At 40.9% G+C, this 15455-nt stretch overlaps 1 protein-coding gene across 1 annotated transcript; it reads right to left on the bottom strand.

Annotated features, from left to right (window-relative positions):
• Nucleotides 1-6851: 6851 nt before the first annotated feature.
• On the bottom strand, nt 6852-12987 carry LOC114553786 (probable nuclear hormone receptor HR38). The gene is made up of 7 exons (XM_028575140.1): nt 12834-12987; nt 10401-11233; nt 9749-9878; nt 9360-9523; nt 8989-9191; nt 8696-8874; nt 6852-8591 (listed from the first exon to the last, which is right to left on the bottom strand). The coding sequence occupies exons 2-7, from the start codon at nt 11229-11231 to the stop codon at nt 8329-8331; spliced, it is 1770 nt and encodes a 589-aa protein (XP_028430941.1). The 5' UTR covers nt 11232-11233; nt 12834-12987; the 3' UTR covers nt 6852-8328.
• Between the last annotated feature and the right edge of the window lie 2468 nt (nt 12988-15455).

The raw sequence follows: 15455 nt of genomic DNA, 5'->3' as shown, positions 1-15455 counted from the left end.
TAATTACACAGTAAGAACAAATTATGCGGTCTGTGATATAAAGTGTTCATGGTTCTCTCCTTTTTGCTCTTTAATTAAACAGCATTAACAAGGCAGTAATACCAGGTGTTTGTAGTATGTATATCTCTAAAGCAGTTTTTGTCAGATGGACAACAGATTTTCTGTTGGGGTAACCTTCTAACTGCCATAAGTAAAGGGTAAAAATTTTTTTTTTACTGTACTTCATTGCGTTTTACCGTTAAGTCCACTATAAGTACATTGCTGCCCATCAGTTTAATTCTTTGTCACACCCCCACAACATGACATACATACTAAAGAGTATATGTGATCATACAGTTATGCATGCAAACAAACAACTTGACATGTTAAAACTTGCACTCTCGTACAGTAATATGCTGCCACAAATGTATCGTACAAAAGTAAATAACCCTCATACTCCTTCTTTACAATGTGTGAAAGCCTATATGTTAATTCCTATTTTTAACAGCTCCTCATGTTTCCTCATGTGTGATGCTTTATCCTTTCCAAAGCTCTCAAGGAGAAGTATCCAAAACTGTTCAAGAAATGTTATTTCTCGTAATGGTTATAAATTACAGTTAAAGAGGCTTTATGTAAAAACATTTTTAGCAGTCAGAGTGTGACTTGTTGATTGAGGCAGTTATTTAAATATATATGTTGTACCTTATACCAACAGCCTATGCTAGTTTCTGGTTTGCACCATGTGTTTCCTCTGACCTTGAACCCATCCCTCAACACACACATGCACACACACACACGCACACACGCACGCACGCATGCATGCACAGACACACACACACACACACACACACACACACATACACTTCACCCTGTCCACCAGCCCCCTTCTTTGCCATCCCCTTGCACCTGATCCCTGTGTTGGGGCTGTGTGTGTGTGTGTGTGTGTGTGTGTGTGTGTGTGTGTGTGTGTGTGTGGGTGTGGGTGTCTGTGAATAACTTCTCAAGCACGCAGCCAGGAACTGTCATCTGCCAGTGCAACACTATCTGTCCTGTCAATCTTGTTTTATAATTGTAACATTCTCATATTCTGCGGCTGACATATGCACGCGCACACACGCACACACACACACACACACACACACACACACACACACACACACACACACACACACACACACACACACACACACACACTCACACACTCACGCACGCACACACTCACACACACACACACACACCACACACACACACACACACACACACACACACACACACTTGTATTGCTAACTGTGCTTCTTCAGTAGTATATTCACATCTTTATAGTTAAGGTTAGTTAAGGTTTTAAAGGTGTAGAGTTATAAAGTTTATTGTTTGTAAAATAAAACTGTCTGTGATCTGTTTGCAGTCAATGTTTCAGTCTTTTTCTTTTACCTGTGTTGCTCCAAACACCTTTTTTCTCGTTTTATACAGTAATAATGAAAGGAAAAACTCAAGGCAAACAGAATAAAAGAGACTTAAACTCTTTGAACACATTGTATACAAAACATAATAAAATATTTAGTATAATACTTTTAGGCAAAAAGCCAAACTGTTTACTGGTGTAATCTTAAATCTATCATAATAACAGCAAAATTATAATTTTAGGGTTACTAGCTTTGAAGCATTTTATACGTCTTTGAAGTGCAGTACTGAAAGACCAGTTAATACCCAAGGACACAACAAAGACAGTAAGACAGACTGAGTTACTAGGTTTCCACCGTCCTTTCCTTTCTTACACTTCAGAATGATAATTCAGCCAGCTCGCCATTCACTTATGAATTTAATCCTGAGGAGACTAAGAGTTTAAGACAGTGATGTGGGGCGTACAGTTATCACAGTGATGGCATGAGCAATGACGTCTGCCAACTAATTTATCACCGGACTCCCTTGCAGAGACAAGATCCAATTACAGAGGTTTCTAGGGGCTCAACAATAGCCTGCTATAAATAGACTCACAGAGGGTTTTCCAAACTCAACAGCACACCCACATACATAAAAGTACTGTTGCATGTATGTACAGTGTGTACACATGTGTACAAATGAATGTTTGTTTGTATGAACATGTGAGATTCTGTGGTCATCACTGGAATAAAATCATCATGCCAACTTCTCTTAAGACACCTTCAGTGTTGTCTTTTTCTGAAGCATAGTGAGGGATATGTTCAGGAAAATAAATAGGATAAAAATCTGCAGAATGTTATGTGCACCTGTGCATAAAAGCGTACAGAAGAGGAAGAACAGTAAAGAAGAAAACAGAGGGAAATACAGAAGCACCCAATGAGCGCTAAACAGCATCACAAAGCTATTTACAGCTCAATCCATCAACAAACGACAGGTGCAGCATCCTCACAAACAAACCTATTAGCTTTCCTCCCGCTGGAACAATATCCTCTCCAGCAATCAACTGTTCATGCACACACACACACACACAGACACACACACACAGACACACAAACACACACATCTTTGTGACAGGCCAATATCTACAATTTTGATGACTTAAAGGTGCTGTACACAACATTAAAGGCTTGATTATACTCCCGAACAGACGTGTATATGGACAGCTGCGGATCCTACAGGTTCAAACTAAGTCTGTTTATACTATCAGCTTGGAGGACTCGTTCTGCAAATGTAGTGAAGTGTCTACGCGTCACAAAAAATTAGCTGCATGCAGACATCCGCACAGAGCTTACGTATATACCCTCTGATGACGACATTTACGTCACGGACTGTATTATGTGCTTAATGGTACGAGTCCACAGTGGCATTGTTTGACGGGAGGGATCACTCTGCTTTTCAGCATTTGTAAGCTTGATGGGCTTACCACTTATGGTAGCCTTTGGGTCCACTGGCAAGTGTAATTTCCACGCTACTCATTCATTGTCTATGTGAGCAGCTGGGCAATGCATTCTGGTAGCGTGGCGATTTTCAAGAAGTGGGGCGTCGAGTTCCTGCTCCTCATTTGCATAAAGTTGAGGTCCGGACTACTTTATGCAAATCAGGGGTGTCCAGCTCGACTCACCGCCTCTCGAAAACACACAAAAATCTTTAAAATTGATCATTGTCGATCTAAAATGAAGACTGATTCCCCAACTACATAGCCTATTTCTCCCATAAATTATTTCGGTGAACTATTTTTGTAAACTAAGAGAAAGTTTTCCAAATGAGCCACAATGTTAGTCTGTTTTTTTTTAAGATTATTTTTTGGGCATTTTTAAGCCTTTATTTGGATAGGACAGCTAAGACATGAAAGGGGAGAACAACATGCAGCAAAGGGATGCAGGATGCACGAACCTGTGACCTCTGCGTCGAGTAATAAACCTCTACATATGGGCGCCTGCTCTACCAGGTGAGCTAACCAGGGGTCCCCGCGGTTCTCTGTTTTGAAATACGGGAGCAGACAACCCACAAGAGAAGTGTTTGTCCAATTAGATACAGCCATTGCAGTTTTGCGAGGCTGTAGCCAGTGTCATTAAAGCGAAATTGACAACTGCTAGTGGCAAGCCCACCAAGCCCACCAATGCTAGGAAGCGGGGCAATCACTGCTGTCAAAAAAACACCACAGTGGACACGTACCAGTTATCAATTTCTCTTCAATGACCACTGACAAGCAAAGGAAACAGGCTACATCCTCCCACAACCGCAATGGCCACACCTGATTGTATGAACACTTTACTCGTGATGTCTGCTCCCATATTTCAAAATGGACCAACATGGCGGCTCGTTGGGAAACTGTCTCAAAATTTACAGAAATAGTTCACTGAAATGTGTTTTTGAAAACATTTTATGAGAGAAATAAACATTGCAGTTGCTGAATCTGTATTCATATTGTTTTACTATACAACAGTTAGTTGGTTGGTCCACCACTTTAGTTTATACCAAAATATCTGAACAACTATTGTATATATTGACATTAAATTTTGTACACACATTCATCATCCTCAGAGGAATAAGTTAATGATCCCCTGACTTTTCCTCTAGCCCCACCAGGTCAAAGTTTTCACCTTTTCTGTGAAATATTTCTACTGAATGTATTGGCACCTCCTAGTGCCCCCATGTTTGGAAAAAATGCAGCAAAAGGACCCTCTTGGATGCACCTATGGTAAAAAAAAAACATGATCAAGTGCCATCCACGTTGGCTCAACGTGCAAGAAAATGGGACAAAGTGATTTCCAGTGGAGAAAACACGGTGCAGTGCAATATAGGCTGCCCTACATGCATGGGCGGCGACAGGGCTTGATTGAGCTACAGCCCCACTAAGAAAACCGAAAATGTGTGAAGAGAATAAGCCAACTCGTTCCATGTATTAAGGCTTACTTTGAACATTATGCTCTCCCAACATCGCCTTCACATACCACAGCAGTACAGTACTTGAGTAAATGTACTTAGTTACATCCTGGTTAGAAAGCTAAAATTGTCAAGAAAATTCTGCCAAAAAAATACATCTGCCCTAAATAAAAAACAGCAAATATTTCACAAATGACACATTATCAAACCTGTACAGTAGGAGGTGGTGCAGAAGCAAGTGGGGTTCAGCATGTTCTTGCAACAAATCACCATGACAAGTGAGCCATGCAGAGTGTTGCATGTCAGGGCACAGGTCAAAAGTTAAGGGTCAAATGGCAGCTTCAGATAGTACCTTTCCACTTTTGGAAAGGTACTATGACTTGGTGTGAAGAAACACTGTGAGTTTAAACATGACAAATATAGACAGTGGGATGTATTTTGAGTTTGTGAAGAGGCAACATGTCTGACTTGTCATGGATACGTGACCATAAAGTATGAAAAGTCAAAAGGGATTAACACAGTAGATAGTTCTGATTTAAAAAAAGCTGCCGTATTCATCTAAATCCTTCTTATGAAACTGTACTCGTCTGCTGTTCCCATTACATCTGACTTGGGCAGCATGCTTGCCATTTTGTAACATAATGAACACCTCAATGCAAGCTAGCTTTCATATTGCCTACTCCTTTTTTCTACTCTTGTCCCTTTTTTCCGCTCTGTCTGCCAACACCAAAATCCAGATGACCGGAACGTGGTGTACAGTAGGATCGGGTGTTGAGAGGCTGAATGCTGTGCTGTTGCACTCTGCTCTGGCTGAGAGTGGCACGGTGTCGTCTTCCCTTTGGTCAGGGATGTTGCCAACATCAACACCATGTGTGACAAAACAACAGACTTAGTCAAAATGAGATGAAGGACTACTTTTGGTCACTTTTCATCACAACATTAATATGTAACAAGCTGCAGCATAGTGAGTGCTGTGTTAAATAATGCCCGCACTGCACCATCTGACTGAAAAATTCTTCTTAAAGAATAGGTCTGGTGATTTCTTTTTCTTTTTTTCTGTCAACAAATCATATAAAAACCAAAAACATCGATGAATTTATATAACTCACGTTTTGCCCATGGATGTATTAAGAGAACGTAGCCTGTGCACAGTGTCAGCATGTTAGCATGATGACAATGCTTATGCTAACATTCTGATGTTTCCAATGTTCACCATCTTAATTCAGCGTGTTAGCATGCAAACATTTGTTAGTTAGCATTAAACACATGCTGATGGGAACGTCTTTAGTTCTTTGGGTATTTAGCAAAGTATTGGACAAATACAAATTTTGAACTGGTGATGGCGCTAGATGAAAAGTCAGGGGATTACCAACGTTATTTCAATTCATCCTGAAGGGGGCGAGCATGAATGCTGTACCAGATTGCATGGCAATACACCCATTAGATGTTAAGACATTTCAGTCAGAGTGTCAACCTCCTAGTGGCGCTAAAAGAAAAGGCAGGGGGTCGCCAAAGTCGTGAGGATTAATCTTATGGGAGGAATGAATGTTTGTACAAAATCAATGAGCCACATTGTTACACTGAGTGACATGTTCATTCATTACGATGAATCTGGGCACTGCAGTCCCACAAACACAGTTCTGCTGCTGCAAATACTCACTAGCACAAATCCACAGCTGAAAATAATTTACTTGTTGGAGTAACATTTGCCAAAAGCTACAGTGCCCCGCTGTTTGAGGAAATTATTTAGCTTTTAAAAAAAAAAGGAAAGTCTATATTAGTGACCTGTTTTTAAAAAAGATGTACATCTTCTTCAGCAAGAACCAGTGGGCTTGGGGCTGAGAGCCAGAGACAGAGTAGGGAAGTTGGAAAGTATTGAGAGATGGACACATAACACATTGTTGATTTTGTTTTTTTTGGTCAATTTGTTGATAGTCTACTGTATATCGTTGACGTTCCACTTCCGGGGGTTGCTCCGTTGCCGCCGGAAAATCAGTCGGATTTCACTCCTTTAGGCCGGACATCCGTTGCTTTGGGCTTCCTTTGTGTTGGCATTTTAAACTCCGGTAGATTTATGAGGACTATGGTTAACTGCTCCTCAGATCTCTGCAGGGTAAATCCAGACAGCTAGCTAGACTAGCTGTCCAATTTGAGTTTTCTGTTGCATGACTAAAACAACTTTTAAACATACACGTTCCACCAAAACAAGTTCCTTCCGAGCCTATTTTGCAGCGGCGCCACAGCTTTTCTCCAGTGCTTAGCACTGCCCAAAATGATTGTGATTGGTTTAAAGAAATGCCAATAAACCAGAGCACGTTTTCCTCCTATCGCCGAATGCTATGTGGAGTAGCCAGACCCTCCTCCAGCACGCTTTGGAGGCGGGTCTGGCAAAGCGAAACTAATTTGTTGACAACAAAATCTAGAATATCGCCTGCCTTATTCTTTAACCATTTTATATATACAACCTGTGAGTTTTATACCATAATTAATTGAAACAAACATATAGAGAAATTGGCACTTATAGTAAATACTCATCTTCCCCAATAGAAACCAGAAGAAAATAAAGATATATTCAGAGAGCATAGAAACTACAATATGGCAAAGGCAACAAGGCATACAGGAAATATATCACTCCATTCCCTAACATTTAAATAAAGGCAACCAGTGGTGTCTTTTAACACTTCTGCACTATTTTACGAAAGCCCTGGCAGTATTTTCAAAGTCCACACATGTTGCAACCAAAACACATACAGTAGGAGAAAGAAGTGTTCTTCATATTGTTTGAATACTGTTTGAAGTGCTCATAGCTGCTCATCTTTTCATCACATTTCACTGTGATTCCTTAAGATATTTATTTAGCTCATTTTGAGATGAAAATACAAAATAAACTGCACAACTCAAAGAAATAATGTGGAAGATTTTACGAACACATGTAGGGTAACAGATTTGCTGCCAAAGACAAGTAACCAGTTGATGCCAAACATGAAATGTCTGCTTGTGCATGTGTATTTTCAAGTAGTTTTGGGTAAAAACAAATCAGGGTATACTGTATTGTTGTAATTGTTGTAATTGTGGATAGAAGCAGACCCTGAAATGTTTTTGTCAAAGGGTATTGACAATCGCATGCCTCAGGCACTTCATATCAAATACAAAAATAAATTTGATGGTGTAAAAGATTATTTCACATCTGTAATAAATACGGCTATGTGATATTTGGAATGAAAACTCGCTTAGTGTTACTTATTATGATTCAAGGAGTGAGGCTTTATAAAAGGCACTTTGTATTTCCATTCAGCAAGTCCATTTTTGTTCTTAAAAGTACAACTTATGTTGTTACAGGAACATGCGGTTCAACAGGAACCCTGCCAGCATCAGCCTTTACAAGGTGTTGCAAAATGGCAGGGAGGAGTTATAGCAGAACATTTTGATTAGCATAAGGCAATAAGGTTTGTAAGTGGCAGTATCAAAATAAGAGTAAACTTTGGTCCAAGACCTTCCACAGGAGCATGATTGCGACTAAAACTATCTTTTGTGATACAAAGAAAATATTAAAATTTCCCTTTTGAAAAGTAGGACTATCTCAGCTTGGATTAAAAAGCAAATCACGCTTTTTAAGAGATTAGTGTGTTTCTTTTGTTTATAAGAAAAGCTGAGTATGTAACCATGGGATTGCGTCTAGCCAAATATCCATGTCTTAATAGCTGCATAGCAGGACAACATTCACACATCCAGCACAGCAATAAAGTCATTTTACAAATGCACACAAACATATATATATATATATAAACTGTGTCCTGAACTGTTAATAGTATTTCCACTCTGTCTGTGACATCTTTATGCGGTATTCACACAGGTAACATATTCAGTTTTTAAACTTAATGTTAGAAAAATAATGGTCTCTTGAACAATGCCAGACATTTTCAGCACACAAGTCAATGTGATAGAAGGATGTTCACCAGTAGAGTTCAATCATAAAACCTCTCATTAGGGGCTTTGTGTCTATCATTTATGTTTGTGTTTTTTTCAGAACAGCAGAGTATCCATAAAGATTTTCTCCACTATTGGTGGAGGGGGAACCAGGTCCTCCAGTTTCAGGTAGAAGATGCGCTGTAGGCCCTGTGTGCACAGAGTCCTCAATTCGGGGAGTTTGCCCAGAAGACGAGAAAGATAGCTGGACTGGGAGCGACTTGGTTCCGATCCGTTTCCGCTCATGTGTTCCCTTAAACAAGTGATGAGATGAGTCTGAAAGTCCTCGACCCGTTTGGGCTCTTTGAGGCCATGGCGATCTAGATGCAGAAGATGGTCTCATGAGAAATACAGTCCTGAATATAAACATGAAATTCAAATGCAGTGAGATTCACTGTAATGAAAGGCAAACAGAAGCTCTCACCGGTGATGATAACTAACGCTGCAAGGCAGGCAAACAAGGAGACATCTAAGTTCATGCGGTGAAGGCTCTGGGAGAAATCCATGATGGAGTCAATCCAGTCACCAAAACTGCGAATGCACTGCAGTCGGTGGAGGACCAAACCGTTACAGAAGATCAGCTTGTTCTTCTCAGGATTTGACCTGCACAGTTTCAAACCAATAGTAGAGTCAGCATATTGAAAAGGTGCACATTAGTCTAGTAAAATATTAGTTAACGTGGCTTTTTTTCTTTTTTTTACTATAAAAGAAGCTGACCTGTATGCGAGTCGCAGAATGAAGAGTTCAACAAAGCCTGATTCAAGGAGCAGCTCCTGGTCCTCTGTGCAGAATTCTGTGAATCCTGGGATGGTTTCAGCCCAGCTCCTTATTACATCCAAAGCACCAGTCAGCAAATCATAAAACTGCTGAATATCACCAGCATCCTCCTTTTCTTTCAGGTTGTCCACTGTCTCCTCGTACTGAGGAGGAAGAGAAGGGAAGGGTTAATGCTACTGAAAAGAACTGCAGATACCATCACTGAGCTGTTCACTGTCTACGCTTTCATTCTATATCCTGTGTTGAGGTAATTGTAAGCAATCTGATTGGTACCAAAATGCTCTGAACACGCTGCAATTCTTGAGATTTACCTTGGAGTAGTCGAGCTTTCCAATGGTTGGGTTTGAGTCTAAATGAGCCCTGACAAGAGAGGCTATGGTGTTGACACTGTGGGTTGTGGATGAAGACTCGGCCACAGTCTTGGGTTTGGAGGGAAGACGACCCCGGCGACCTTTAAGGCTGTCTGTGCGAACAACTAAGAGAGGGACAAAGAAAGAGGAACACTTGAAGCACATGTTTGTGACTCTTACATGGTCGTCACTGCACCCCGCAATTTGAAAAACAACCGCTGTATCAGTTTCAGTCTCTCTTTTTCTGCAGATGGCACTACAAGGCTCTGGTTTCATATGTCTGTCATTACAAACAACGGTTTCTGGTTGTCATACATGAGTCACTGAAAGGGAGTCTGACATTGCATTACCTTCTTTGACCATTCCCACTGCAAGACATTTCTGGAAACGGCAGAACTGGCAGCGGTTTCTCCTCCTCTTGTCCACAGGACAGTCTTTATTGGCAAGGCACACATACTTTGCATTTTTCTGTACAGTTCGCTGTCAAACAGAGAGAAAATTACATTAATATGGGTTTGTAATGCTGCACACATTACAATGTAAATGACAAACGCCAAAAGAAATCTGCATACTATCTTTTGTAACTCAGTAATATAGTCCGACCAATACTGGATTTTTGAGGCTGATACCGATATCAATATTTGAGAGTTCAAAAAAATCCAATAATTGCTTTTTTACACAAACGCATGATAACATAAGGACAGACTTTTAATAATGATGCCTTAAATATGTCTTGTGACCAAGATATGTACTTCCTTGCTATGCTACATTGTACAGTTGAAAAAATAAACTTGTCAATGCTCTCTGGGTGACAAATTTTGTATGGTGTCACTGTTTCTAAACTACCCAAATCTTTGGCACTTCTGTAATGCATCTTATAGTTGCTTATCGCTCGACATATACGCTGATATATGCAAAAAGCTATAATCAGCCGATATGTCGTCCCAGCCAAATTATCAGACTCCGTAGAATAAACCTGCAAAATACTGTCCAGCTATTTACCTTGAAGAAACCTTTACAACCCTCACAGGTGCGGACTCCATAGTGCTGACAGGATGCATTGTCACCACAAACTGCACAGCGGCCCTCACTGGATCCTGGATTCTGGGTTTTTGGAGACGTCATGGCCCCCTCCACTATCCTGGGGCTTTCCAGGGGTACGTGCTCCAGGGAAATGGGTGGACAATGAAGTGGAGAGACATGCTGCTGAGGAGGCATGAAGAAAGGGTCGTCGTGGCCCGGCTGAGCATCCTGATGCTGCCCCAGGGGAGAGTGCTGCTCTGGTGTGGTGCTAAAGGTGAAAAAGGAGAGCTGCTGGGCCATAGAGGCCTTATCAGCCACAGAGGAGGGGGGGGCTGAGGGGTAGGGGCTGAAAGGGGAATCCCAGACAGGTGCAGACTGGGCCTGAAAGCCAGATGATGGAGGAGAAGCAGCGGCATAAATTGGGCTGCCGTAGTAGTCAGAGCCACATGATTTTTCATCAAGGCAGCTCAGTGCAAAGGAACCTGGGTAACAGCCATACACCTGAAGATCATCCAGTTTGAAGGCTTGGTTCTGCATCTGAGAGCAGGAGCTTTCAGCTACCGCGGCGTGGCTAAATGAAACTGTAGCGGCGGAAGGAGCGGTGGATATCTTGCAGGAATAAGCGTCAAACTCTCCCACATAGCCATTTCCCACTAAAGTGTTGATGCTGGGCAATGAAGATGTAGACAGCTGGTCCTTTTGGCCACTGATGTCCATCACCAGTTTGGCACTGAGGTCAGGATTCAAGAACTCAGAGCTGAAGTAGGTCTCATGCGGCAGGGATGCATACAGGGTTTGTACACAGGGCATCGCTAGGACAGAGCACAGCAAAAATTACTACTGATGAAAACTCCAATGTTTGTCCATAAAATATTGTTTACATGTATGTGTCATTACATCAAAGAAAGTTTTTTTTGTAATTCAAAAAAAGTTTCTATGTATGAAAAAGTGTTGAAGGCGATTGTCACACATTCAAATTCCAAAGTTGTACTTAAAAGTGTGACTTTTTATGCTTACTTTTTTCCAAAGAAGTTAAATCAGTGGGGATAATGAGGGCTGATAAGGAGGTGTCTGTCTGAACATGTTGTTATACATGCAATGGAGTTCAGGCATCCCAGTAAATTAGATCATGCATAAATCATCTAGGTCAGCATTTTTTAGTCCCCACTCTGCAACCATCCAAACAGTAGCCTACATTTACACCTTGAACGCACACGGTTTCATTTCCCCTGCATGCCATTTTTATAGCTTCAGGGCCAATCTGTCCTCTTTATAAAATGCAGAGGGTGGTCCAGTTGGGCATTCAGATATAATGTTACTGGCTGTTATTGCTTTGAAAATCTCCTTCAGTGGCAGGGCAACCCTCTTTCACAAGGACTGTACTAGGGAGTGTTGCAGATTGTATTTCAGGGTGGGCTGAATGCCAGCATGCCAGCTTAAATGGGAAAGGTAGGCGTGGGGGGGGGATGGGTGTGTACCAACAAATGCGTACTTCCTCACTCTGTAAAGTTTTCAAACTTAAACCTGATTGTTAAATTATATTTGTAAACTTAAGCTTGACTTATGGGGAGAACATGCTGCTCAAGTGTCCAACATGTATTTGATACCCTATAAATATACCCTACTCGTTACTTCTTCTCATATAGCAACAGTAATAGACCCACACATAAAACTTACATGTAAAATCATGTTAATTCATCAAGATACTGACATACGCTCTGACCTATTAATTTGAGAATGTAGATGAGACAGCTGATAAAACTCTTCGGAAACTACTGAACAGTACAGTAGCAGCAGTAGTAGTACTACTAGCAGGAATCACTAATGAAAAAATATACTCTATTTTAACAACATTTTATCATGTAACAAGAATTGCTCTTTCCATAATAATAAGATTACACTCAGATGCTCAGCTGTATTAGGAGCACCTAGATAAAACTAATGCTCAGTTTTGGTTGAAATTGTTGTTTCATCTTCATGGTCATTTTGGAGGTTGTGGTTTGTTCTGCTGGTACGGTGTTGTTTGTAATCCACCCAAAAGGTAGTATAGTTGAATCAACACATCTCTAAAATGCTTCTAACAAAACTTAACATTATAACTATGAAGGAAAGATTTGTTGCAGTGATGTTGTATTAGACTGCATTAGGTTTAGCTAGGTGTAGCCTACCTAACAAACTTGCAACTGAGTGTTTAGCTGTGATTGCTACCAAAGAGGGAGGCTGAGGCACATATGGCATCTTTAAACATTATTTGAGTATAAGGGTAGTCCAGTCAGCCTTGTTCTATAAGCTTATATTATTATGGAAGTAGTTATAATTAAGCATACAGGTAGGCATTTAATATCAGCATGAATGTGGCCCCCTGAATAAATAGCCTTAATACATGCAAACAAACAGTTCACTTTCACTTACCTGGTTCATGTAAATATCCGGATTTTAAAGCTTTTCATTTATTCCAAACGAGTGAAACTGAATGTCACCTTTGTCAGCTGCTGTCAGCACACACACTCATTCAAACACACTCTCACACACACACATACTGGGTCAGACCAACGCAGGAGGCTCCATACACTCGTTTTATTTTGGCTGCGTCGACAAAAAAAGGCGGGTCAATGCCCAAACATGGTGAACAGGGCGGCGGAACTTTCCGGGTCGTGAGCCAATCCGGGTCGAGTTTGACACAGACGTTCTTCCGTGTGACGCACACACGGGATTCCATTGACGCAAGAGCCGGGGGAGTGTGCGTTCTACTGTCTATGGTTCTAAAAATAAACAGACAGCGTCGCTCACGTGGGGCTATTACTGGATGAAAAATGCTAAAAATAGGCGTAGTTTGGAGGTGCAGACGTTTTATGAGTGGAAATGTAGATGTTATACACGTTTACAACAAGGAGGTGTGTGTGAATCCGACAGACCAGGAAGCACCTGTAGGGTTTTTTCATAAAAAAGGAAATTCCCTACCCTCTCCCATCTATCAACTAAACTCTTGGAGGAAAAGGTACAACGAGCACACAATATATTCAGCAAAACACTTAACTGATGATTTTATACTTTTTAAAATGTATGGAGACCCAAGCAGTTTCTATTTAAAAGGACATTCTGAAATAAAAACTGCTGGAATTATATAGGCTATAACTTACCTGCATTAAAATCTGTTACGTCATATGACCTATATGTTTTTCTTCTTCTTTTAGTTCATATGATTATTCATTCCATAATGTTTTATTTGTTTGCTATTTAACACTTTGGATCTCCATAGTAAGCTTATTTACATTTGAGTCCTCGAGGTCCATTAGCTGTTCTTAAATCATATCATCTTCATCAGCAAATGGAGTTTGTCTAATTGGCATGGGATTGTGGACAAATGTCCAAGGACTTCTCGTACATGTAGTCCTAAATGCTGTATTTAGTAACTCCTGTGGAGCTTTCCCTCATACCACATGATCAAAAAATATGGACTCATTAATCAAATCAAATGAATGTAAATGTTAACATCTACAGCATCTATCTATATGAATGAACGTCTGTCTGTCTGTCTGTCTGTCTGTCTGTCTGTCTGTCTGTCTGTCTGTGTGTGTGTGTGTGTGTGTGTGTGTGTGTGTGTGTGTGTGTGTGTGTGTGTGTGTGTGTGTTATGCGCATATCTCTCGAACCGTTAGTCCGATGGATTTCAAACTTGACAGGTGTCTTGCTACGGGCACGAGTAAGTGCGGTGCCAAGTTTGACGTTTTGATTAGAAATGCAGAATCCCGCACATGCAAAGCACAACCAGCTACAGACAACAAGTGGCAGACCAAGCGTAATGCCACTTATAGGCAGGCTACCAGACACTGTTTTTGAGTCACATTGTTGTCCATGTTTGGGGGCACATTTGGTGGGAAGGTAACCTGCACGCCACACGCAGACGCCACATGCAGAACGCTTTACAACAGTGGGGGGAGGGGGGTGTTACTGCCTTTGACTCTTTTCCTGCTTCCAATGTTAGCTACATGATTGCTGGATACACCAAACTTACTTCTCTTCACTTTCCTGGAGCACGGGCGGATAGCTGAAAGGAACATCGCAACCGTTGTGTGGAATAAGGTTGGCGAAAAAAAGATGCTACACTTTTCCGTGTCTATTCTTTCGCTAAGAGGAAACTCAACAAAAAGCCATTTGCCAACACTGAATATCAAACAAAAGCCAGACACTATATAGCATTAAGTTGCTGTGAGCTGTAGCCTACATTCATCACTTCTAACCAGAGGCAGAATATATAAAGTAGGCTAATCTCGGAGATTATTCCTTCACGGCGCTGTGCAATGCGAGAAAATCTCAGAGCTGTCAAGCCACTAATTGTTAAAGATCCTACAAGAGACAACACCGTCTCTCTCTCTCTCTCTCGCTCTCTCTTTGCACACACACACACACACGGTTGATTAATACAGATATGTGCCGATTAGCTCTCATAACGGGCCGAGTGGGTAGCGCACTGCCATGAGTCCATGAGGCTAATGTCTGGTTACTCCACATTTTCATTGTGATATTTTGTGAATACATTCTGAATGTGCAACGTTCCCTGGCAGGTAAATCAGTAAGTTAGTAGTAGGCTATACAGGGGAGTTGCATATGAAGTGGTTTGTGGTCCTTCTGTAAGTAATTTTGGGGTACAATTTGGTTTTGATGAAATCTACAAGCAGCATTACCACAAGCCAAACAATCGGCCCGTTCCAAACAGGCACATTTTCAACGGGCGCTGCACTAGTATAATTGAAAGCTCAAAAACAGCAGAGAGAGACTTTTGACTCAATATGAACTTTTATTACTGCAATCACTCATGTTTCCTCCTGAAAAGTGTCAACTAAATGCAGGACTTTCTTTTATAAATTAGATTTATTTAGATTTTTTTTTTACTTTTAAAATGAATACTCCAAACTGTATGTTGCCATGCTTTGGCATTAGGGAGATTTAAGCAACTTTCGATTTCAATAAGTGGTCTGCATGCAGAGTAACACTGCATACACACAATACTTCAAATAAATACACAAGTCAGTAC

Source organism: Perca flavescens, chromosome 4, assembly GCF_004354835.1.
Source record: "Perca flavescens isolate YP-PL-M2 chromosome 4, PFLA_1.0, whole genome shotgun sequence".
Lineage (NCBI taxonomy): Eukaryota > Metazoa > Chordata > Actinopteri > Perciformes > Percidae > Perca > Perca flavescens.
The sequence above is the reverse complement of the archived record's forward strand: the minus strand, read 5'-3'. Positions and strand labels throughout refer to the sequence as shown.